The sequence below is a fragment of the Amblyraja radiata genome, chromosome 9 (genome assembly GCF_010909765.2).
Source record: "Amblyraja radiata isolate CabotCenter1 chromosome 9, sAmbRad1.1.pri, whole genome shotgun sequence".
Lineage (NCBI taxonomy): Eukaryota > Metazoa > Chordata > Chondrichthyes > Rajiformes > Rajidae > Amblyraja > Amblyraja radiata.
In genome coordinates this window covers 29318342-29342281 of record NC_045964.1, presented here as the reverse complement: position 1 = coordinate 29342281, position 23940 = coordinate 29318342, and the positions used below count along the sequence as shown (strand labels likewise).

General features: G+C 43.6%; 1 protein-coding gene across 1 annotated transcript; it reads right to left on the bottom strand.

The window, feature by feature from the left end:
- Positions 1-5461: 5461 nt before the first annotated feature.
- On the bottom strand, positions 5462-11835 carry actc1 (actin alpha cardiac muscle 1). The gene is made up of 7 exons (XM_033026969.1): positions 11703-11835; positions 10617-10758; positions 9260-9584; positions 8491-8652; positions 8213-8404; positions 6588-6769; positions 5462-5799 (listed from the first exon to the last, which is right to left on the bottom strand). The coding sequence occupies exons 2-7, from the start codon at positions 10743-10745 to the stop codon at positions 5656-5658; spliced, it is 1134 nt and encodes a 377-aa protein (XP_032882860.1). The 5' UTR covers positions 10746-10758; positions 11703-11835; the 3' UTR covers positions 5462-5655.
- Between the last annotated feature and the right edge of the window lie 12105 nt (positions 11836-23940).

Genomic DNA, 23940 nt, shown 5'->3' with positions numbered 1-23940 from the left:
TCAAACCCAAGTCTCTGGCGCTGTAAGGCAGCAACTCTACCGATATACCACTGTGCCGCCCCCTACAACTATGCATCTGTTTAAATGTGAACATGTCTTTTGGCTCAACGATCTTTTCTGGCTGTGAGATTTAAATCCCATAGTTTAGTTTAGTTTAGTTTAATTTAGTTTAGTTTAGTTTAGAGATAGAGCGCAGCATGGACTCTCGGCGTGGAGCGGGTGAGCCCTCGCTGGGGCTCGCTGGAGGGAAGCGCTCCGTTTCGCTGACCCGGGGCAGCCGGCAGCCTGAAGTCGCAGCCTGAAGCCGCGGTCTGCAGAGCTCCAGCTGGTGCGGCGTCTACAGCCCGGGATCTCACATTGGGGCCCGGGGGAAGAAGCCATCACTGCCAGCCCGCGGCCGACTTCTACCGCGGGTCCGGCATGGACTTACCATCACCCCTGGAGGGGAGCTTCGACCGCCGGCCCTGCAGTCTACGGTGCTTCTGGCTGCGGCGGGGACTTTAAATCTTGACCGCCGGCCTGCGGCCTACAACAATTTAAAGCCGCGGTCTCCGGTGAGGAAGAGCCGATCCTGGACTGACTCTGGCCCTGACCACGGGGGGGGAAATGGAGGAGGACTGGCCAAATTTTGTGCCTTCCACCACAGTGATGAATGCTGTGGTGGATGTTTGTGTTACAGTTTTATTGTGGTTGTGTGTTCTTTATTATTGTATCGCTGCAGACAACCCAAATTTCCACCAGCCTGGCTGTGTGGCAATAAATTATATCTAATCTAATCTAATCTAAATCTCCACCACCCTTACCCCTTTAACCAATTACATGAAATCTATGCCCTTGGTTTGTACCCCTTGAAATAAGGAAACAGGTCTTTCCAATTTACTCTATCTAGGTCCCTCATCATTTGACACAGCTGAATTCAGTCTCCCTATCTGTCATGAACAAAGTAGCCTGGGCTTATCTAATCCTCTGTCACAGCTGAAACTATCCAGTCCTGATAACATCCTCATATCCTTTCTGCATCCTCTACAGTACAATTCCACTGTTCCTGTAGTGTATAAACCAGAACTGTAACCAGTGGTTCATTCAGTATTAAGTTCATAAATTATTGGAACAGAATTAGGCCATTCAGCACATCAAGTCTAATCCGCCATTCAATCATAGCTGATCTATGTGTATTGTACACAGTTTAAATCGAAGGTAGACACAAAATGCTAGAGTAATCCAGCGGGACAATCAACATCTCTGGAGAGAAGGAATGGGTGATGTTTTGGGTCAAGACCCTTCTTCAGACTGTTGTCAGGGGAGGGGGTGGTACAGAGATAAAATGTAGTTGGAGACAGTACTGGGAAGGGGGAGGGGACGGAGAGAAAGGGAAAGCAAGGGCTACTTGAAGTTAGAGACGTCAATGTTTATACCACTGGGGTGTAAACTACTTGGCTATGAACATATGAATGGTATGAACATTGACTTCTCTAACTTCAAGTAGCCCTTGCTTTCCCTCTCTCTCCATTCCCTCCCCTTGCCAGTTCTGCCGCCACTCTTACTGCCTCCGACTACATTTTATCTGTGTACAGCTCACTCCCCATACATCAGTCTGAAGAAGGGTCTCGACCCGAAACGTCACTCAATCCTTCTCTCCAGAGATACTGCTTGTCCTGCTGAGTTACTCCAGCATTTTGTGTCTATCTTCATAACCATTTTGTTCAGCTGCGAGAATCTGTGGCTGTTCCTCCAAGGACCCTATGTTCTTCCACCCCACTCAATACTCCATTCTGCTTTTCACTTCCCCTAATGCATAACCTTACACATGATTAATTTAAATTGCATTTGGAATTTTTCTCTTTAATTTTGTAGAATCTAAATCTTAAAAAAAAAAACAAATCTACCGTTTAGCACATCTGCCTCCATCAACCTTCTGACCAGAGCTGCCCTTGTGATTACTGCTGCTTGCTGAGGGGCCAGTTCCTGTACTATACTGTTCCATATGAAGACAGCCACGTCAAAGACCAGGGGAACTACTGTCCACAAAATAGGTGAAAACTTTGGCACCCACCTGAGTTATTTCCATAGACTCAGCCGGCTGCCAGGCCTGCAAAAAGGCTCGAAACAGATATTCAAATGTTATTAAAGAATAATAAAATAAATTTTTTAATGTATTGTCATAAAAACAGTACATTTTAAAAAAAATCTTAAAACACAAAAGCAATCATGAACATTTTACGCGTTGCCCAGATACAAAAACTGACTAAAATGAAGCTTAATTAATGCAAAAATATGTGGTTAATCAACTACTTGCCTTTATCCTTCACTATGTTCATCTGGCTGAAGACGCTGTTCCTGTTCTAGGTCTAACCTGCCCCTGATGGGCTCTTTGGGGCAGGTGCAGGGGGATCACTGCAGCACCACACTTTGTTGCTGTATTTGTCAGAGAAAGGCTGGTGAAGAGTGAAGCGTGGTATACAGTATTTACATGCTGAAATGCGGTGATCCAAAACAGTGGAGTTCCTGCAGGGATCAGTGCTGGGGCCACTAGTCTTTATGTTGTACAGTAATGATTTGGATGAGGGGATTGAAAGCTTTGTGGTCAAGTTTGCAGATGATATGAAAATAGGTGGAGGGATAGGTAGTGTGGAGGAAGCAGGGATAGACACAAAAAGCTGGAGTAACTCAGCAGGACAGGCAGCATCTCTGGAGAGAGGAATGGGTGATGTTTCGGGTCAATACCCTTCTTCGAGCAGGGACTCTGCAGAAGAACTTGGATAGGTTTGGAGAGCGGGCAGAGAAGTGGCAGATGGAATATAGTGTAGCAAATTGTGGAGTCGTGCATTTTGGTAGTAGGAATAAAGGCGTAGACTATTTTCTAAATGGGGAGAATCCAGAAATCGGAGGTGTAAAGGGACTTGGGAGTGCTGGAGCAGGATTCCCAAAAAGTTAATTTGCAAGTCGAATCGGTAGTAAGGAAGGCAAACGCAATGCTAGCATTTATTTTGAGAGGACTAGAATACAAAAACTGGGATGTAATGCCGATGGTCTATAAGGCACTGGTCAAGCTGCATTTGGAGAAATGTGAGCAATTTTGGGCACCATATCTGAAGAAAGATGTGCTGCCTCATGAGAGGGTCCAGAGGAGGTTTACAGTGATTGGATTTGCATATGATGACGTTTGACGGTATTGGGCCTGTACTCGCTGGAATTTAGAAGGATGAGGGAGGACCTCTTTGAAACTTACCAAATCAAATAGTGAAAGGCTTGGATAGAGTGGATGTGGGGGAGATATTTCCACTCGTGGGAGAGTCTCGGACCAGAGGTCATAGCCTCAGAATTAGATGATCTGTTCCGAAGGAGATGAGGAAGAAGGGTGGTGAATCTGTGGAATGTTTTTGCCACAGAAGACTGAGGAGGCCGTCAATGGATATTTTTAAGGTGGAGATAGATAGATTCTTCATTCATGCAGCTGTCACGGGTTATGGAGAGAAGGCAGGAGAATGGGGCTAGGAGGGAGAGATAAATCAGCCATGGTTGAATGGTGGAGTAGACTTGATGGGCCAAATGGCCTAATTCTGCTACTATCACTTATGATTTTATGAACAAAATTATTACGGTTTCTATCAAGAGGTGGGCCATTGATAACGTTGGTACCCAAGCCAAGCTACCCACGTCAAATGATACCATGTTTAAACTGCCACTGAAAGACAATGGTAACTTGACATGGTGTCTTCATTTAAATTTACTTAAAGCACTACATTTCATCTGCGCACATCATGTTGGAAAATTCAATGGAGTGCTATTAGGTCAATTTAGATTTCCTCATTTAACAAAAATGTATGTCTTTGCTCTACTCCCTCTATACCCATGACTGTGTAGACGGGTACAGTGTGAACATCTTCAAGTTCGCAAGCGACATCTCCATTGTTGGATGATGATGACAGAGTATAGAAGGAAGATCGATCGACTGACCAAATGGTGGCAGCGCAACAACCTGGCTCTCAATGTCTGTAAGACCAAGGAACTGATTGTGGACTTTGGAAGAGGAAGGACGAAGACCCACAACCCTGTCTATATCGACAAACGATGGTGGAGAGAGTCAAAAGCTTCAAATTCCTGGGCGTGCATATCTTTGAAGATCTTTCCTGGACCCAGCCCACTAATATTATTATAAAGAAAGCCCATTAATTACACTACTTCCTGAGAAGATGGTGGAGATTTGGTATTTCAGAGATTACTCTCTTGAACCTCTACAGGTGTACAGAAGAGAGCATATTGATTGGTTGCATCACCACCTGCTTCAGCTACTTGAAAGCCCATGAGTGAAGAAGGATGCACAGTGGTGAACTCTGCCCAGTCCATCATGGATTCTGACCTCCCCACCATTGAAGGGATTTACCGGAGTCGCTGCCTCAAAAAGGAGCCAGCATCATCAGAGACCCACAACACCTTGGCTACTGAAAGGCAACCAGCATCATCAGAGGCCCACACCACCCTGGCCACAGGTTTATTATATTGTTTACAGAGTACTATGTTTACATATTCTGTTGTGCTGTTGCAAGTAACAATTTCATTATTCTGTGCGGAACATATGACAATAAAGCACTCTTGACTTGACTCCTGCTAATTTCAGAGAGAATTTGAAATATTTGATTTCCTCTTTTAACGGATATTTATGTTTTTGTTAATTTCTAAGGGAACAACATTTCACATTAATTCTGCACAATTTGGGGGTGTTTTATTTTACTCCTCTTCGATGGCTTTAAATGATCACAGTATCTGTTATAACTTTGTGTGCAACATATCAATGCCCCATTTTACTGCATTTATTTGTGCCCACGGATACATTTATACTTTTATACCAGAAATAGCTACATTACTACTGGAAATATTCAGTAGGTCAGGCAGTATTTATGCAGAGACAGCGAGAAAAGCCGAGTGAATCTCGGTTTCATGAAACATTCATAATTTCTCTTGTCTGGGCTGCTGCTAACCTGTTGAGAATTTTCCACATTTTCTTTCTTAGTTTGCAGTTTAATATTTTTGTTTAAATTTTTTTTTGCATCAGCAACATTATATGGCTTCTTGGCTTTTACAGTAAGGCTAAATTAAATTACTATCACCTATTCACCATCACCAGTTGTCTGAAGAAGGATCTCGACCCAAAACATCGCATGTCCATGTTCTCCATAAATGTTGCTTTACCTGTTGATTTACTCCAGCATTCTGTGTCCCTTTTGTGTATTAACCAGCATCTGCAGTTCTTTGTTTACCCATTCACCTAGGGACAATTTTGTGTTGGAGAATGCTTCCATACTGCTAGATACATATGTGAGCAGAACACTTAATAGAAACTGTTTAAAAATTGAACAAGTTTTGAAAGTAGTTGTGGGAGGCCTTTTCAAGGGCGGTGATGATATATTTCATGCATGTAATCCCCATAACTTAAACCCCAAATCAAGACTTTAATCATAAATTGCAAGTCCCGGTCTTGTTTTATTCATAGATCAATAAATATTATTGTCACAAATAAATTGCACATGTGTAAACAAACTGTACAATGCAAATAGTTTAAAAACTATTTTGTGTTTCCCAATGGCCTGTTGATTCAAAGTAACCAGAGGCACAACCTTGTTAACCTGAGATGAAACTAAGTTAAAGTCATGATGTTTAGAAGCATTTGCGATGAACAATGGAGGGGCCAGCTTCATCGTACTCCTGCTTGCTGATCCACATCTGCTGAAAGGTGGACAGAGAAGCCAGGATTGAGCCTCCGATCCAGACGGAATATTTACGTTCAGGTGGGGCAATGATCTGAAGTATTAAAAATAAAGTCATTATTAGTGTGCAAAAGTAAATTCTTACTCAATGCATGAACACTTCCAAAATCTGAAACTTCACAGTAAGAGTATTTTGCACAATGTATTTTAGCTTAGTTTAGTTTAACTTGGTTTAGTTTAATTTAGTTAAGTTTAATTTAGTTTTGTTTAGAGATACAGCGTAGAAACAGGCCCTTCGGCCCACCGAGTCCACGCAGACCAGTGATTACCCACACATTAGTTCTATCCGACACACGAGGGACAAATTATAAAAGCCAATTAACCTACAACCTGCATGTCTTGGGAATGGGTGAGGAAATCGGAGCACCCGGAGAAATCCCACGTGGTCATATGGAGAATGTGCAAACTCCATACAGACAGCACCCGTAGTCAGGATCAAACCCAGGTCTCTGGCGCTGTAAGGCTGCAACTCTACTGTTGATACACCCTGCCACCACTTAATGAAATGTTGTAAAGAATGATGACTCATGAATAAATGCTTTCAAATTATTGTGCGTTGTCCCATCTGTTCAGGGATACTGAGCAGGTTATTCCCTTTATCATGTATCGGCACACTGTGGATGGCTCGATTGTAATCATGTATTATGTTTCCGCTGACTGGTAAGCATAAAGCAAAAGCTTTTCACTGTACCTCAGAACACGTGACAATAAACTAAACTTCAAACTTATCTCTTGCAGTAGTCATAATGTGTAGATTTTGCTGATATGAATTGTACGTGGATTTAAGTTTGCATTTATTGCTTGATGTTTTGTATTAGTTACCTTGATCTTCATGGTGCTGGGGGCCAGGGCAGTGATTTCCTTCTGCATGCGGTCAGCGATACCTGGATACATGGTGGTACCACCGGACAAGACATTGTTGGCATATAGGTCCTTACGGATGTCAATGTCACACTTCATGATGCTGTTGTAGGTAGTTTCATGGATACCTGCAGACTCCATACCTGTAGTACAAGTAGACCATGTCTTATGAATGAAAAGTCACAAGTGGGTAACAGGAAAATGATGACACATGATCTGGAGTGCAAACAGTACCGTGCACTTAGAAAAAAAACTACACAAGGTGCTGGTGTAACTCAGCGGGTTAGGCAGCATATCTGGAGAACATGGATAGGTGCATTTTTGGGTTGGGACCTTTCTTCAGAATGATTGTAGAGGTGGAGGAGGGGGGGCTTGAAACTGGAAGAGATGAGAGGCAGGACAAAGTGTGGACACAGGTGAAGGGAGTTTGGATAGGGAGATGGTTGGAACATAGGCCTATAACAGCAGAAGATGTGGGACAGGGTTGAAGAGTTGCGAATTGTGAAGCTAGACAAAGGAATGTAGGAAGAGGGGGTGGGGGGAGGATAAGTAGCTCCAGGTGTAGCTTCGAGGAGGAGAGGGGGGAGTGAGAGAAAAAGGGGAGGGGGATGTGACGAATAAAATTGACTTTGACTTTGCACATACTCGGATTTGACGTGTGAAGCCAGAATTAGATATCTAATCACTGATGTCTGTCACATCAGTGGGACATCATTAAAAGTGATGCCTGCCCTCCAATACATGTCTTATTAGCAGGTTACATTAGCAGGGTGCTATTGCAACTTCACATATAACCTCAAGGTTATGATTTTTTTTGGAGAGATTTGACTGAAATTACATTAGCTGGATTGACTCTATGTTTTGTCAGCAGTTCACAAAGAAAACATCAGTTGTGTCTTTCCCACCGTTCAGCACGTTCATAAATTCTACAGTGATATATATATATACATACTGCTTGAGGCCTAGATGTCACCTGCGGACTGCACCACTTTGCAGAGAGGCAGCAACAGCAAGGCCCGGGGCATATCTCATAAACGTTAGGTGTGACAGCAGCAGGTATTCCTGATCAATGGACAAACGTACCGATTGTCTTTAATCGAACTTTATCTTGCACTAAACGTTATTCTCTTTATCCTGTATCTGTACACTGGGGATGGCTTGATTGTAATCATTTAATCATGATTGTAATCATGCTATCCAGTGATGCCGCTGACTGGATAGCATGCAACTAAAACAAAAAAAAGCTTTTCACTGTACCTCGGTACATGTGACAATAAACTAAACTAAAGTAAACTAAACTAAACCTATGTGTAGGAAGGAACTGCAGATGCTGGTTTGCACGGAGGATAGACACAACATTCTGGAGTAACTCAGTGGGTCAGGCAGCATCTCTAGAGAAAAGAATAGGTGATGTTTCAGGTCAGAACCCTTCTTCAGACTCCTGACCTCACTTGCCTGACCCGCTGAGTTACTCCAGCATTTTATGTCTATCAAAACAAAATCTATGTTATATTTCAAAACATCCTACCAAGTAGCACAGAAAGTCATAAATGAGTTGATCAATGTGAGTAAAACAGAATAATTACCAATGAAAGATGGTTGGAAGAGAGTCTCTGGACAACGGAAACGCTCATTACCAATGGTGATGACCTGACCATCGGGCAACTCGTAGCTCTTCTCTAGGGAAGATGAAGAAGCTGCAGTGGCCATTTCATTCTCAAAGTCCAGGGCGACGTAGCATAGCTTCTCCTTGATATCACGGACAATCTCACGCTCAGCTGTGGAAAATACAAGGAGATCACTGAGAGAGTCCCTGGCGGGTGCAAATCTGTGGGATGTGCTTAGCAACTTGGTTACCACGTACCGGTTGTCACAAAGGAATAACCACGTTCAGTGAGGATCTTCATGAGATAGTCGGTCAGATCCCGACCAGCCAGGTCCAGACGCATAATGGCATGAGGCAGCGCATACCCCTCATAGATTGGGACATTGTGAGTGACACCATCACCCGAGTCCAGAACAATACCTGGAAAGGGAATGCACCTTTCATTAGGAATGTTACGAGAGAGAGAGAGAGAGATTTATTGATTGATTGATTTAAAGAAACAGTATGGAGACAGGCCCTTCATCTCTACCGACGATGATGACTCTCTCAGCCTAGATTTATAATTCCAGAGATGGAGTGTAGGTCAATTTTACTAATAAAAAAACAAAACCTAAATGTTATAGGTTTGCAGATATGATAGTGGGCTCAAGAGTCTTTAGAAAGTGCCAAGAATAGAGTGATATGGATCATGCACAGGCAGATGCGATCAGTTTAACTTGGCACCATGTTTGGCACAAACATTGTGGGCCAAATGGCCCATTCCTGTTGTATACTGTTCTACGTTCCATGTTCCAGTGCCCATTTAAAGTTCACAAAAGTCAGAAGTGGTATATGTAATCTGCATGCAATATTGATAAGTCTTATTGGCATGTACAATTAAATATAATAAATTAATATATTGTATTAAATGCACTATTCTTTACATTCTACTATTCCATCAACATTACATTGCAAAGTTCGTTCTGTGATTGTTCAAGGTGCCTTCTATGTCACAAAGTACTATCATCCAGGTGTTTTTGGGGCTTACCTGTGGTACGTCCAGATGCATACAGTGACAGGACGGCCTGGATAGCCACATACATGGCTGGCACGTTAAAGGTCTCAAACATGATTTGGGTCATTTTCTCACGGTTAGCCTTGGGGTTCAGAGGAGCCTCAGTAAGAAGTGTTGGATGTTCTTCAGGTGCCACACGGAGCTCATTGTAGAAGGTGTGATGCCAGATCTTTTCCATATCGTCCCAGTTGGTGATGATACCATGCTCGATGGGATACTTTAGAGTCAAGATGCCTCTCTTGCTCTGGGCCTCATCACCTACATAGGAATCCTTCTGACCCATACCCACCATGACACCCTACCAAAGGTAAAAATAAACATTAGCAGCTCGAATAGCACCACTATTTTCATATTGTTCACTGTATGTTGTAAGATACAAGGACAAGGGGTCACAGCTTAAGGATAAGGGGGAAATCCTTTAAAACCGAGATGAGAAGAACTTTTTTCACACAGAGAGTGGTGAATCTCTGGAACTCCCTGCCACAGAGGGTAGTCGAGGCCAGTTCATTGGCTATATTTAAGAGGGAGTTAGATGTGGCCCTTGTGGCTAAGGGGATCAGAGGGTATGGAGAGAAGGCAGGTACGGGATACTGAGTTGGATGATCAGCCATGATCATATTGAATGGTGGTGCAGGCTCGAAGGGCCGAATAGCCTACTCATGTACCTAATTTCTATGTTTCTATGTAAGATGTTGATCAATATATCAATTTTTGCCTTAAAAAAAAGCCTTTTGCCTAGAATTTCAAGAGTAATTCTTCGGTTGGTCTAATGCTTAAAATGCAACTTTGTAGATACTTTTGTATCAAGACGGGGAAAGTTGTGCAAATGTGCAAAATACAACAATTAATAATAATGCAGAAACAAGGAACTGCAGATGCTGGCTTATAAAAGAAGACACAAAGTGCATTGATAGCGGGTCAGGCAGCATCTCTGGAGAACACGGATAGGTGACGTTTCAGGTCGGAACCCAGGTAAGATTGTGAGAAGGGGAAAAGTGAGTTTTAGCTTAGTTTGTTGTCACCTGTACCGAGGTACAGTGAAAAGCTTTTGTTGGATGCTAACTGGTCAGCAGAAAGACTATACACGATTACAGTGTACATTCACAGTGTACAGATACATGATAAAGGGAATAACGTTTAGTGAAGAGAAAGTCCAGTAAAGTCAGTAAAGAGGGTCTCCAATGATGTAAGCAACTTTTCAGGTCTGCACCCATTCAATTAATACAATGTCTTCTTCCAATCAATATAATGCACCCACGTTCGGGTGAGTTTTATATTAGTCAGGGATGTTTCAGAAGGCCAGGGAGTGTGGGGTGGGGGAGCTCAGTACCTGATGGCGGGGGCGGCCAACGATGGAGGGAAAGACGGCGCGGGGGGCATCATCTCCGGCGAATCCAGCCTTCACCAGACCCGAACCGTTGTCGCACACCAGGGCGGTTGTTTCCTCGTCGTCGCACATGGTGATTTGGGATCTAAGAGGAAAGGTAAATGTGATGAAATGCTGTCTCAGGAATTGGCAATGCTCTACATAATAAAACAGACCGGATCCACATGGAGTCTCAAAATCAACAGCAGCAATTATATACAATTTAGCTTTTCATCTGGATATTACTTATCTTATTGCTAGTTCATTGTTCAGCTAGTTTAGTTTCAAAGCCGTCTTTTAAAAAAAAAACTATCCGGTGCAATAAAGATGCTATTGAGTGACAATTAGGTTTCATCGACTCGCATGAGGCGTGTAGGAGGTGTATCTGCTTGGCCTGGCATTCCTACTATTTAGGGCAGGTAACTGAATACAAACTGAAACAATGCAGAGCAAATATGAAACGTTTCTTAAATGATCAAGTGGAACTTCAACTGGTTTAATATCCATACGCGTTAATCAGGCAGCTAAATATATAAACTCCACAACTGAAATAGTGACCAAGGGAATCCAGGCTGTTTTATTGTCATGGGTCCCGACCCGAACAATGACCACAGGTTCATTAAAGATCACATGTCCGTTAGTTGTGGATAACGCTATTGACAACGTCTAGGAAATCTGCCTTCTATGAATTCCCATCGATTTAAAGTTCTAGATATTGAATTTATACTTTATAAAATCTAATCAAATAATGCCAAGTTTTATGAAAAGCTCTGTAAATGGAAACCAAAACCGACATTAGAGGATAAATTGAAAACTTCAATGTTTCTTCTCTGTGAAAAAAAAGCTAATTTAACGTAACAATCCAAGCGTTCTCTTAATTCATTTTGTTAAACTTCGAGAGTAGCAAAGACTCGTTTTTCTACACTCAAGTTCCGCTCATGCAGGGTTTAAAGTTGACAGCGTGCTGTAATAAGTCTGAGTAGATTCCACTTTAAGGAACTTCCCTCCCTCAGCCCAAACCCATGAATTGGATCGATTAGGAAAACTCACCAGATCAGGCAGCTTCAACCACAAGGTCCTCTGCGATGCTGGGTCGAGACTAAGTATGAGCGAGACATGGATTTATATTCCCCGATGTGTTGTTGTAACAGAAAGCCCCCTTGAGGGAGAGCCCGGCACCTTGTCCTTATTTGGTCGTTCTCACGCCACCGAGCGTGTGTGAAACCATTAATGGAGAGAGCACGGCTGCAGACCGGCGGGCAGCAGGCAGAGTGTGCTCGCAAACCCAGCCGCTCCCGGCTTAGCCCATGTAAGGAAACCGTCTTTGGCAGCTTGCAAATCTGAAGCGGCCTAGACAGAATCATCAAAGAGATGGCCAAATAGGGAATTGCAACTGAAAACATTCGTGACCGCCGAAAGGTGGGAATGTAAGGGCAGGGCAGGGCAAGAGACTGGACCGCAAAGACCAGCACCCTGTATGTACGCCCACAGCCCAGATCTCCCAGTCTAGTTATCCTTCTAGATTGTAATCGGATGTTTATCTGCTCTGTGTGTGTGTCTGTGTGTTTGAGTGCCCGTGTGTGCTTGTGTCTGTTTGTGTATATATCTATGTGTGTGGACTGTGCGTGTGTGTTTGTGTGTCTATGTGTGTGTGTGTGGGTGCATGTGCGTGTTTGTGTCTGTGTGCGTGTGTGTCTTTGTGTGTGTGGCTGTGTCCGACTGTATGTGTGTATGAGTGTGTGTGCGTCGGTGTGCGTCTGTCTGTGTCTGTTTCTGCGTTTGTGTGTGTGAATTTTTGAATGATCCCAGCACGTTTCTGAGTCTGCCTTGGTACAACACCAGTCACAGTAGATCAGAGAGTGCCTGGGCTTACTCGCTCTCTGCCATTGCGCCTGTACACATGGCGCAAACACACACAAGTCTTTGTAAACGCATGAACAATTAGTTCAAATTAGGCAGGAATAATCGTCATTTTCAACCGTTTCGGCTTGATAAAACACCACATGATAGTCTATGGAAAGGGGAGTTGCAGCGGTCACAGGGTAACAGAGGGGCGACCCGAGACAACGCTGGGGTGACGGTATTGTGCAAATGTGGGAAGTGTAGTAAATAGTCATGTCCATGGTATGTCACTGAATAGTGCATTAATGGACTCGATTTATATGTAGTCTTCATGAAAGAAAGGTTGAATGCATGCATTTATGAGTTTGTGTGTGTGTGTGTGTGTGACATATTCTGAAGCGCCTCGATGTGTTGATTGTACTGATTTGATATGGTTACTAAAAATAGACAAAGTATAAGAGGACTTATGTGGGGCCACCGCGCCGGCGGTAGGCTGCGAGCAGTTAGCGAGAACTACTCGGCTTTGTTTAAATTTTCTTCAAGCATTTACTAGTCTGATCAATTAAATTATTCATAACAGCTGATTTGCAGTTTTAGTTTAGTTTAGAAATACAGCATGGATCTTCGGCTCACCAAGTCCACGCCGACCATAGATCACACTAGTTCCACCTGACATCAGTTTGAAGGGTCTCCACCCGAAACGTCACCCATTCCTTCTCTCCAAAGATGCTGCCTGTCCCGTTGAGATACTTCAGCATTTTGTGTCTACCTTCGATTTAAACCAGCATCTGCAGTCCTTTCCTACACACTAGTTCTATGTTATCCCACCTTCACATCCACTGTCTCCACAAAGGGCATTTTTTAAAGTGGGCCAATTAACCTACAAACGCGCACGTCTTTGGGATGTGGGAGGAAACTGGAGCACCCGGAGGAAAACCATGCGGTCACTGGGAGAACGTACAAACTCCATACAGACAGCTCCCGTAGTCAGGATCGAACGTTGGTCTCTGGCATCTCGACCAGCTATGGCTTGGATACCAGGAACATGCACTAATTGGGATCATTTTGTGCAATAAGGGTACATTTCATCTTCTTTTAGATTGAAAACCTCCAGGCATGATTCACATAGGTGAACTCAATGTAACCAGGGGCGGAAATTGCTATCAAAACATGGGGGGGGCACACTTTTGTGGTGCCCCCACGCGCATGCGCACACACACATACACGCGAGGCTTCAGCCATGGGCCGTGTGGACGATAACATCGGGAGCTGACTTGGTTGGTGACCGACTCCGAACACCAGCAACAGCAGCTTCGCCCGCCCTGAATCGTGACGCTTCAATTGGTCCGTTCGCGGGGCCTTTCATCGCCTGGTGCGGCTTAAAATCAGCCGCGGGATCTTCCATCACCCGGCGGGGGCTTCAACATTGGGAGCCTCGATTGCCTCAACGCAGCAATTTGACCGCGGGGCGGTGGAAGATCCCTCGGCCGATTTTAAGCCGCGCCAGGCGATGAAAGGCCCCGCGAACAGGCCGATTCCAGCTCTGCTCTATGACCTTTGCTCCACCAGGACGTCTCCTCCAATAACCGCACTCTATCCTCAGTCCCACCCCCTACTTCTGCCTCTGACCGACACCTCCCTCCTCCAATCATCGCGCTGAATCATCATGTCCCCCACTGCCTGCTGACCGACGTGTCTCTCGTCCAATCGGTACCCTCGATCATCAGTCCCACCCCCACTGTCTTGCGGAAAGTGGAGATTTTAATAGATTTTTTTTTCACCGAATTTAAAAATCCGGATTACAAAACATGGGGGGGATTGTTCCCCCAACTCTCAAAACATGGAGGGGATGTGTGTCCCCCTGTCCCCCCCCCCCCCGAGATTTCCACCCATTAATGTAACATTGGTGCAACCCATCGACTTAGACTCTGGCCCGATTGATTATTCAATTGGTTATTCTGTTGTGTTAGTCATACAGCGTGGAAACAGGCCCTTCGGTCTAACTTGCCCACAAGGACCAACATGTCCCATCAACAGTACTCCCACCTGCCTGTGTTTGACTCGCATCCCTCTAAACATGTCCTATCCATGTACTTATCTAAATGTTTCTAAAACACTGCGATAGTGTCTACCTCATCTACCTCCTCCGGCAGCTCGTTGCACACACCCACCACTTTGTGTAAAAAAGGTTACCCCTCAGGTTCCTATTAAATCTTTCCTCCCTCACCTTAAACCTATGTCTTCTGGTTCTGAACTTCGCTTCTCTGGGCGAGACTCTGTGTTTTTCCATACAAGTCAAGCATGGGATCGTAGGAGTTTACAATTGAGTGAGTGGGGATGACAAGGGGATGTCACCCACATACATGGTGCTTTGACAACCAACGTCGTTTCGAGATGGAGCGAGGAGCCCCAGGGTTGGGGCAACTAGACGGATTAGGAACAATCAACGTGTACATTTCTTCACAGCGGCCACTGGGATTTTCATTATAAAATCATTTGATGAATATTTCGTCTTAATAAAGAAATAAAGTTGTAACCCAATTAAACATTATAAGAAATTTAAGACATCACGTAACTCTTCTTGTATTTGAATAAGAGAGCTTCACTCAGGTTTTCGAGTCTTTCTGCTGTGGGAGTGAGCTATCAGCTTAGATTGAAACAGAAAAATACTGCTATTACTCTGCAGGTCAGGCAACATTTGCAGGACTGGGATTTCAGGTCACCGACCTATCACGAGCAGAGTGGATGACAGTACAAATGAAACATTGAATTTGATCCAAGGTGTTGTTTCAGCTGTCCCACGGACAGGCTGTTGAGCAATGTTACAATTTGCATGATTCAGTCTCTTTGGAATGCAGAAGATATTTAGACCTTTATGTTTGTGCTGTGGAGTTTAATGATAACTGGATGATGCAGTTGGGGCAGACTTTGCTCTAACTTCCATTGAACACGCCTCCACTTGACCACGGACAATCTAGTGTTTTGCAATGGACCTTTATTGTAACCAGGGAGCAAAACATGCAAACCCAATGGGATGCACACAATGAGGAAAAACAACGAACCAAACTACTCCTTAATCAGGATTCTGAAGCACAGGATATTTCAAGTCAATGTCATATTAGATGTAGCTCATAAAGTGAAAGAAAGGATTAGTTTAGTTTAGTTTCACATGTCACATGTACCGAGGAACAGTGAAAAGCTTTTGCTGCATGCAAACTAGTCAGCGGAAAGACAATACATGATTACAATTGAGGCAGGGAAAGGAAAGGTGAAGAATTAAAACCTGAAGATATGGTGACTACACACGTATAAAGGATAATTTTCAGTAACAGATGACCCATTTGGTAATAAGTAGCATTTGCTGGACAATTACTGTGCTGGAATGGAAGAGACCTGACGTTTTCTGGTGAGTTTAGCCCACCTATCTGCCACATGCAACATCTGCATGGAGATGCATTGTATTCAGGACAACAACTCTTAGTTTTACGTTTTAACTACACGTATGTGGATAAAGTTAGTCCAAGAGTTAGACTAACAGAAAAATGCTGTAAATACAATTAAGCTGATGTCTTAGAAGAATAAAGAAACAAAGAACTGCAGATGCTGGCTTACAAAAGAAGTCACAAAGTGCTGGAGTAACTCAGAGGACCAGGCAGCATTTCAGGAGAACATGGAGAGGTGACGTTTTGTGTCGGGAACCTTCTTCACCACATTAAGCACATTAATCAGTAAGCACCACAGTGTACAGCTACAGGACAAAGGAAACATGTTTAGTGCAAGATAAAGTCCAATTAAAAATAGTCTGAGGGTCTCCAATGAGGTAGATGATAAGTCTGGACTGCACACAAGTTGGTCATAGGATGGTTACAACTTGGATGGTCAGGACTGCACACAAGTTGGTTATAGGAGGGTTATAACCTGATAACAACTGGGAAGAAGCTGTCCCTTAACTAAACTAAACTAAACTAGACTAGACTAGACTAGACTAAACTGCTCTCTGTTACACAGCATTTACAGTGTTAGTGTTATGGATAGGAACTATATATTAAACTCCCCAACTATCTATGAGCAGTGGAAACACTTGCTGCTGCTAATTTGGGTCTCAAAGGAGCACTGTGATCATGTGAGGCCCAATTGGTGCCCAGACATTATCTTGCAGTCCACACCAGCTGTATTGACCACCTGTTATTGGCCTGGACTGAGGCACAGGCAATTCATTCAAGAAAGCACTTGGTGCAGTTGTTCAACAATTAATCCACCATTTGTTGCATCATCTTTTTGTAACTGAACTAAAACATTCAGACAAGTACATAAATAGAAAAGCTCTCCGACAGGGGATACTGCTTGGAAATTCAAAGATGCTTTTTATAGGCTTTAGACTTTAGAGAAACAGTGTGGAAACAGGCCTTTTGGCCCACAAACTAGCTCTATCCCACGCATAAGGGACAATTTACAGAAGCCAATTAATCTACAAACCTGCACATCTTTGCGATGTGGGAGGAAATCGGAGCACCCCGAGAAAACCCACGTGGTCACAGGGATAACGTACAGACCCCGTACAGACAGCACCTGTAGCCAGGATCGAACCCCGGTCTTCAACACTGTAAGGCAGCAATTCTACCGCTGCACCACTGTGCCACCATAATATAGTGGTATCTCAGATCTAAATATACATCATGGTCCTGTCAGATTTCTAACTTTGAAATTAGTTTGCCAATTCCTCATCAGCTGTGTCCTTGCATAATGTGAGAAAATAATCATTTATTTGGACTTTTATTCCATAAGAATCCACAGGGACCAGACTTTCACTCAAGACCTCGTCGAACCATATGCCACAATTCAGCACATGTACAAGCAAGTGTGTAGGAGTGAACTGCAGATGCCGGTTTATACTGAAGCTAAACACAAAGTGCTAGAGTAACTCATCGAGTCAGGCAGCATCTCTGGAGAAAAAGGATGGGTGATTTTTCTTCTTTAGAATTTTTCAGAGTCCTGAACTATCCCCCACCCTTTTGCTCCAGAGTTGCTGCCTGATCCACTGAGTTGCTCCAACACTTTATGTCTATCACATGTATAACTAAGACATGTTTCCTACGCAGTTACTAAATGTATCATTGTGACATTGACTGTTAGAATTCCTAGCACATTTTTCTCTATCTACGTTGAGATTTAACTATCATGCTTAAAATTCTAATGGTCGGTGGGCTAAATTAATTTTTGAAGGAATATTGAAATTAATGAGTTTGTTGCTCTATGAGATTATGTTTTATAATTTCCTGCTTAATACAAGTTGGAATTTGCTGTCTTTTTATTGGTTTTGTTGTTAGTTTGTTACCTTTTTCACATCAACCAAATGGCATAAGTAACAGATAGACTTGATCTCGACCTGAAAAGTCACCTATCCCTTTTCTCCAGAGGTGGCGCCAGACCCACTGAGTTACTCCAGTATTTTGTGCCTATCTTCAGCAAAAGTAACAGGATCCACAAATTTATAGTCAGTTGCAAATAGACTCCACTTACCGTTCTTTAAGCTCCCTGTCAACCTCAGCTGGTCTCCTAGCTCATGATAAACCGTGCTGGCTTCTGCAGGGGACCAAGGACCTTTGTGAACAGAGGAAGTAACAACATTTAATTTTTCTCTCAACAATCTGAACCTAGTCTGAGGGGTACAAGTTAAGGGGCTGTCCCACTGTGGCGACCTAATCTGCGAGTTTAGAAGAGTTTGCCCTCAACTCAAACTTGCAGCATGGTCGACACGTGTTCCTAGGAGGTCCTATGAGGTCACTGGAACTCTCCTTCATGCTCGAGGGAAGTTCCCACATACTCATGGCCTCAGTTTGGTCGAGGAAAATGTTTCAACATGTTGAAAAATATTCCGCGAGAAAAAATTGGTCGGCATGGTTCTTTTGAACTCGTTGTGTAGTGGAGTGGGGTCGCTATGTAATTATAGGCAGATGAGGGCAGTTGAGGCCCGCTAAACATTATTATAAGTTGTCTGGCTTCTTAAAATGTCTCCACTCCTTCTCACCCCTTCTCTCACCCCTCCCCCCCACCCCCTCCCCACTCTCTAAAGGACTTACCATACACTGTGCAGCCGTCTTTTACCTTCCTGTTCATCGTGGGTGTGAATTTCAGACAGCGCTCCCCCGCTTTCCCTGGCCCCCACCTTTATCATGCATCTGTACACTGTGGACGGCTTGATTGTAATCATGTATAGTCTTTCCGCTGTCTGGATCGCATGTAACAACAAAAAAAGATTATCACTCTTCCTTGGTACACGTGACAATAATATAAACTAAACTAAACATCTTCCTAATTAGTTGGTGTGCCTGGATGCTGCCCTTGGACCACTTATGAGCCTGTCCCACTTAGGCGACTTTTTAGGCGACTGCAGGAGACTATGCAGTTGCCACATAGGCGCCACATGTTCGCGGGTGGTTGCTGGGGAGCCGCCTTCATGGTTGTGAGGGGTTCCCGTATTCTGGGAATTAGTCGCAGCCTCGTTATGCTCGCCGTGAATTTTTCAACATGTTGATAAATTAGCGGCGACTAGAATGAAGCCGCCATGGAGAGTAGCGAGAATTCCCGAGCCGTAGGTGGGTCGCCAGGAGATCCTAATGGGTCGCCAGGAGGTTCTCGTAGGTTGTAGCTGACTGATGAATTTCATTGGCTCATTGGGAAAAAAAAGTTAAGCAGTAGTTTTCAGAACCAAGTATAACCGACTGGTAACGTTAAATGTCCGCTGAGCTTCAGCCGTGTATCTCTGGCTTCTTAAAAGTTGGCTCCATTCCTTCTCCCCCCTCTTTTAAAGGACACCGTACACTGCGCTTTAGCCATCTTTTTACAGCGCCAACCATCCTGTTCATCGCAGCGTGTGTCTGTATCATCTTGGCTTTGCACCGTGTGAATTTTTTAGACAGGGCAAGGGGGGGAACACTGTCTAAAAAATTCACACAGGCTGGTGAAGTAATAGATATGTTTGTGTATATGTTCCACTCCGACAGTCGCCGTTCCAGTTCCTGGTTTTTCAGGCAACTTCCGGCAACTTGACAGTCGCCGGCACTCCGCTGAAAAATCGCCAAAGTGGGACAGGCCCATTAGTTACAAAGAAAACAACATTAGCCTCTGCAACTTTTTCTCATAGTGAGCATTTCCCTTATAAATCTTCTCTAAATCCACTCCATAGCAAGCACAGCTTTGCTGTAATGTGGTGACGACATTGCATGCAGTACTCAAGCTTTGGGCGGAATGGTGTTGCATCCTTTTCTAGCGTAACCTCTTTGTTCTCATTCTCTATGTCTTGGCTAATAAAGAGAAACAACTGTCTGCCCTTCAACCATCTTATTAACATGTGCTGATAACTTTAATGATTTATTGACATATATTTCAAAGTCCCCCAATCCCTGTACAAACTCTACTTATTGCTGGAATAACTCAGCGTGTCAGGCAGCATCTCTGGAGAAAATGGGTAGTTGACGTTTTGGGTCGGGACCTTTCTTCAGACTCATAGGAGACTCAAGTCTACTTATTGCACCTACCTTGCATTTTAGTCCTCCTCGTATCTCTCCCAGCATTCAATTCTTGGACCACCTTCTCCCTGTTTCTTTCTGGGCCCTTCATCATGCAACACCTCTCCCATGCTCTCCATCTCTTGCACAGATATCTCCAACTCAAGAACTATGGAAGAGGAAGCCTTCTTCCAAAGCTAATTTGTCACTGCTGCAGCACTGGTTCCCAAAGCTGCACAATGACTTGATAGCAGAGTTTAGGTTCATCATCAATCAATGCCCAGGGTGTGAGAATTATGAAATTACCCTCCACTATTGTGCTACTTAAACACTGCAGTAATGACATGAGGTGGGATTGCAGATTTTGGGTGTGGTTGCACTGGCTTCAATCAGCATTGACCCTTCACTCATTGCTGTTCTTATACGTATTTTCCAAACTTACTTTCTAAAAGTTACTTAACTGTCGTCTTTCCCATGTTATTTTGGCCCTTTATTAGTCAAACTGTCCAGTGGCACAGCAGTAGAGTTGCTGCCTTACAGCGCCAGGGTTCGATCTTGACTCTGGGTGCTGTCTGTATGGAGATGGACCGTGTAGGTATTCTCCAGGTGCTCTGGTCGGTCCCCCCCCCACACACACACACACCAAAAATTAGCAGGTTTGTAGGATAATTGGCTTCTGTAAATTGTAACCCTAGTGTGTAGGATAACTAGTGTATGGGTGATCGCTGGTCAGTGCGGACTCGGTGGGGCGAAGGGCATGTTTCCATGCTGTATCTCTAAACTAAACTAAATTTCATCGGAAATTCCTGGCCATTTATAACACCTTCTATCAGCTGCCATATATTTTAGTTCTTTCTCTGTCACATCAGGTCCCATTGTCCTTCTCTTGATAAAAGATCAAAGCTTGACCACTCCATCTTGGCAAATAATCACCCTGACTCCAGCTTGACCTTGACTCCCCTAACTCACGCCATCGCCTCGGGAATTTGTCACGTAAACATCTCCAATCAGGTTCTCAGATAAACTTTGATGTCATCCAGCTTTGCCTTCTCACCACTTCCGTTCCCTTGATCCCTTCGCTGTCGTTAAATAGTTCAACGTCCAGCAGTGGATGAGCAGAAATGTTGTCTGAAATACTGGAGGAAAAGCAACCATCCTCTTCACTCCCAGTCACAAACTTGACCCCTCAGCCCAAGCCATTCCACAGTTCCCCTTAGCTTTTTAGTTCAGTTTATTTAGTTTAGTTTAGAGATACAGCGCAGAAACAGGCCCTTCGGCACACTGGGTCCGCATCGACCAGCGATCCCTGCATGTTAACACTATCCTACACCCACTAGGGACAATTTTAAACAGACTAAACCCAGATGTTTCACACAAGACCAGAAAATGCTGGAGATCAGATGCTGGGGAAAATGGCAGGTCAGGCAGCATCTGTGGAGAGAAAAACAGTTAACATTTCATGTTCAAAATCCTTTGTCACAAGTGGGGGAAAAACAACTTATTTCATTTCATAATTTTCATTCTTGGTTTTACAGTTCACCCCAGGATGAGCTTTGAAGGGCAGCACAGTGGCGCAGCAGTAGAGCTACTGCCTCCCAGCACCAGAGACCCAGGTTCGATCCTGACCTTGGGTGTGGTCTGGATGGCGTTTGCACATTCCCCCAGTGAATATGTGGGTTTCCTCCGGATGCTCCAGTCTCCTCCCAAATCCCAAAGACATGTGGGTTTGTAAATTAAATGGCTTCTGTAAATTGTCTCTAGTGTGTAGTGGAATGACTAGTGTGAATGGATGATCAATGGTTGGCATGGACTCAGCAGGCCGAAGGACCTGTTTTCATGCTGTACCTCAAAACAAAACTAAACATATATCTGCCCCATCGCTATTTCCATCTCCTTGACATCACAGACTCCAAACTTGTCTCAATTCATATACTGCTGAAGACCCCATAAAGTCTGTTATCCTTTGGTGATTATTTCTGAACATTGCAGGTCAGACTCTATTGTTACTATCCGTCAGGTCAGCCAAAACCTGGGGTGGAAGATTGCAACCTTCATGTGGTCCGCCCTGTTTCGACAAATACAATCAACGCGGTGTGCACAATCAAATAAGATCAAATAGAACAAGTTGTCCTACAACTTTAGGCTGTGCACGCCATACGCAAGATGAAGAAGCCAAAACCTGTGTCCCAATTTACACACAGTCCAATTCACCAAATAACCTGCTGCCTCCTGCCCTGTACTGCGGCGTCACGTGAAGCAACACCTCATTTTTAAATGTTCATCTTTGTTTTCAGATCCCTCCACGGATTGCTTCCCACCCCTTGGCATTATCTAGGTATGTTACAAAACTTACCTTCATCAGCCCTGTAATTCTGCCACTGGTCGTGTGCACGATTTTGGCGCGTTTGAGGGGGGGCGGGGTTAAAACGGGTTTTTTTTCCCGACCTGGTCCTGAATTATATTTTGTTGGAGTGCAAGATTTTGCTAAAGAATCGTTCCGACGGCCGTTCTGTGTGTTTTAAAAAAAAATTCACCCGGCAAGTTAATCGCTGGAATGATTTTAAAAGCAGCTTCTGAAGCCGTCAATGCCGACAACTGGGACGGATTTTATGGAGGACCAGGTAAAAGAAAGTAGTTTATTTTTATGTATAAAAGTGTTTCTTAAGATGTATTTAATTGACATTTTAAGTTGCGAAATGGTAATTTCCCGAAGAACCGGCAGTGTTTTTGCTGCAGATATGGGTGTTTAAATTCACCGCATCTGAACGTTCTAAATGGTCCCGTTCCAGAAAATCCCACTCGCAAGCTGATTTAAATGGCCATTAATTTACAGGTATTAAACATTAAATTCCTTCCATTTGGCCTATAAACCCATGACAATGAGATTTAAAAATGATGTTATATTCTGAATTCTTGTGTGAATGTTATTTGGACACTTAGGCTATTTAAAAATGTTAATCTATTCTTAAGAAATGGATAGATGTTTAGATCTAGTAATTGAATTTTGTAATTAGCTGCAATTAGGTAACTAACTAATTATATGCTTTAATTTCAAGTCATCTAAGTAAGATTGTTTCATATTTGTTTCAGAATGCTTCAATCTATAATAACTGAACATTTCTTTCAGTTCTCTTAAATTTTAAGAAAGTTATCGGCCTTTAAATGTTCTCGATCACAGGTTTTGTGTTAAGTCAATGAAAAAGCAATAGGGAACAAGATGCCAATTTCCGAGTATGAAAATGGCCATAACATTTTTAATACTGAAGATATGAAAGTGAATTAGGTGTCAAATTAAACTTATTTTTATGCTTTATCTGATGGGATAAATTAAAGACTTGATTTATTAAATCTCAAAATGTTGTAACATTTCTACATTATCACCTTCAGTCCCAAAACACAGCCTGTGCCTTCAAATTCTGATTTCTTCTTTTCCCCTGCTCCATTATTAGCAGGCAAGTAATCATTCAACGAGGCACTAAATTCTCCCTAACCCTCTGACTTCTTTACCTCTTTGCCCACCTTATAACATACCTCTTTCACTGTGAACCTACCCTCATGTTGCTTGGCATCACATCTCATTTGATCATGCTTCCTTCCGATGCAAGAAACTGCAGACCAAAAAGTTGCTGGAGTAAGCAGCTCCATAGACCAGGCAGCATCTCTGGTGACGTTTTGTGTTGCGACCCTTCTTCAGACTGATTGCAGTAAAGGGGAGAATGCTGGAAGAGAGGTGGGGGCAGGGCAAGCATTGAATGCAGTAGATGAGGTGCTCGTGAACCTCTGTCTCACTAGGAAGGACTGCTGGGGTCCCTGGATGAATGTGAGTGAGGGAGGAGATATAGGGACAGGTGTTACATCTCTTGCAGTTGCAGGAGAAAGTACCTGGGGAGGGGGTGATTTGGATGGGAAGGGATGAGTGAACCAAGGAATTGTGGAGG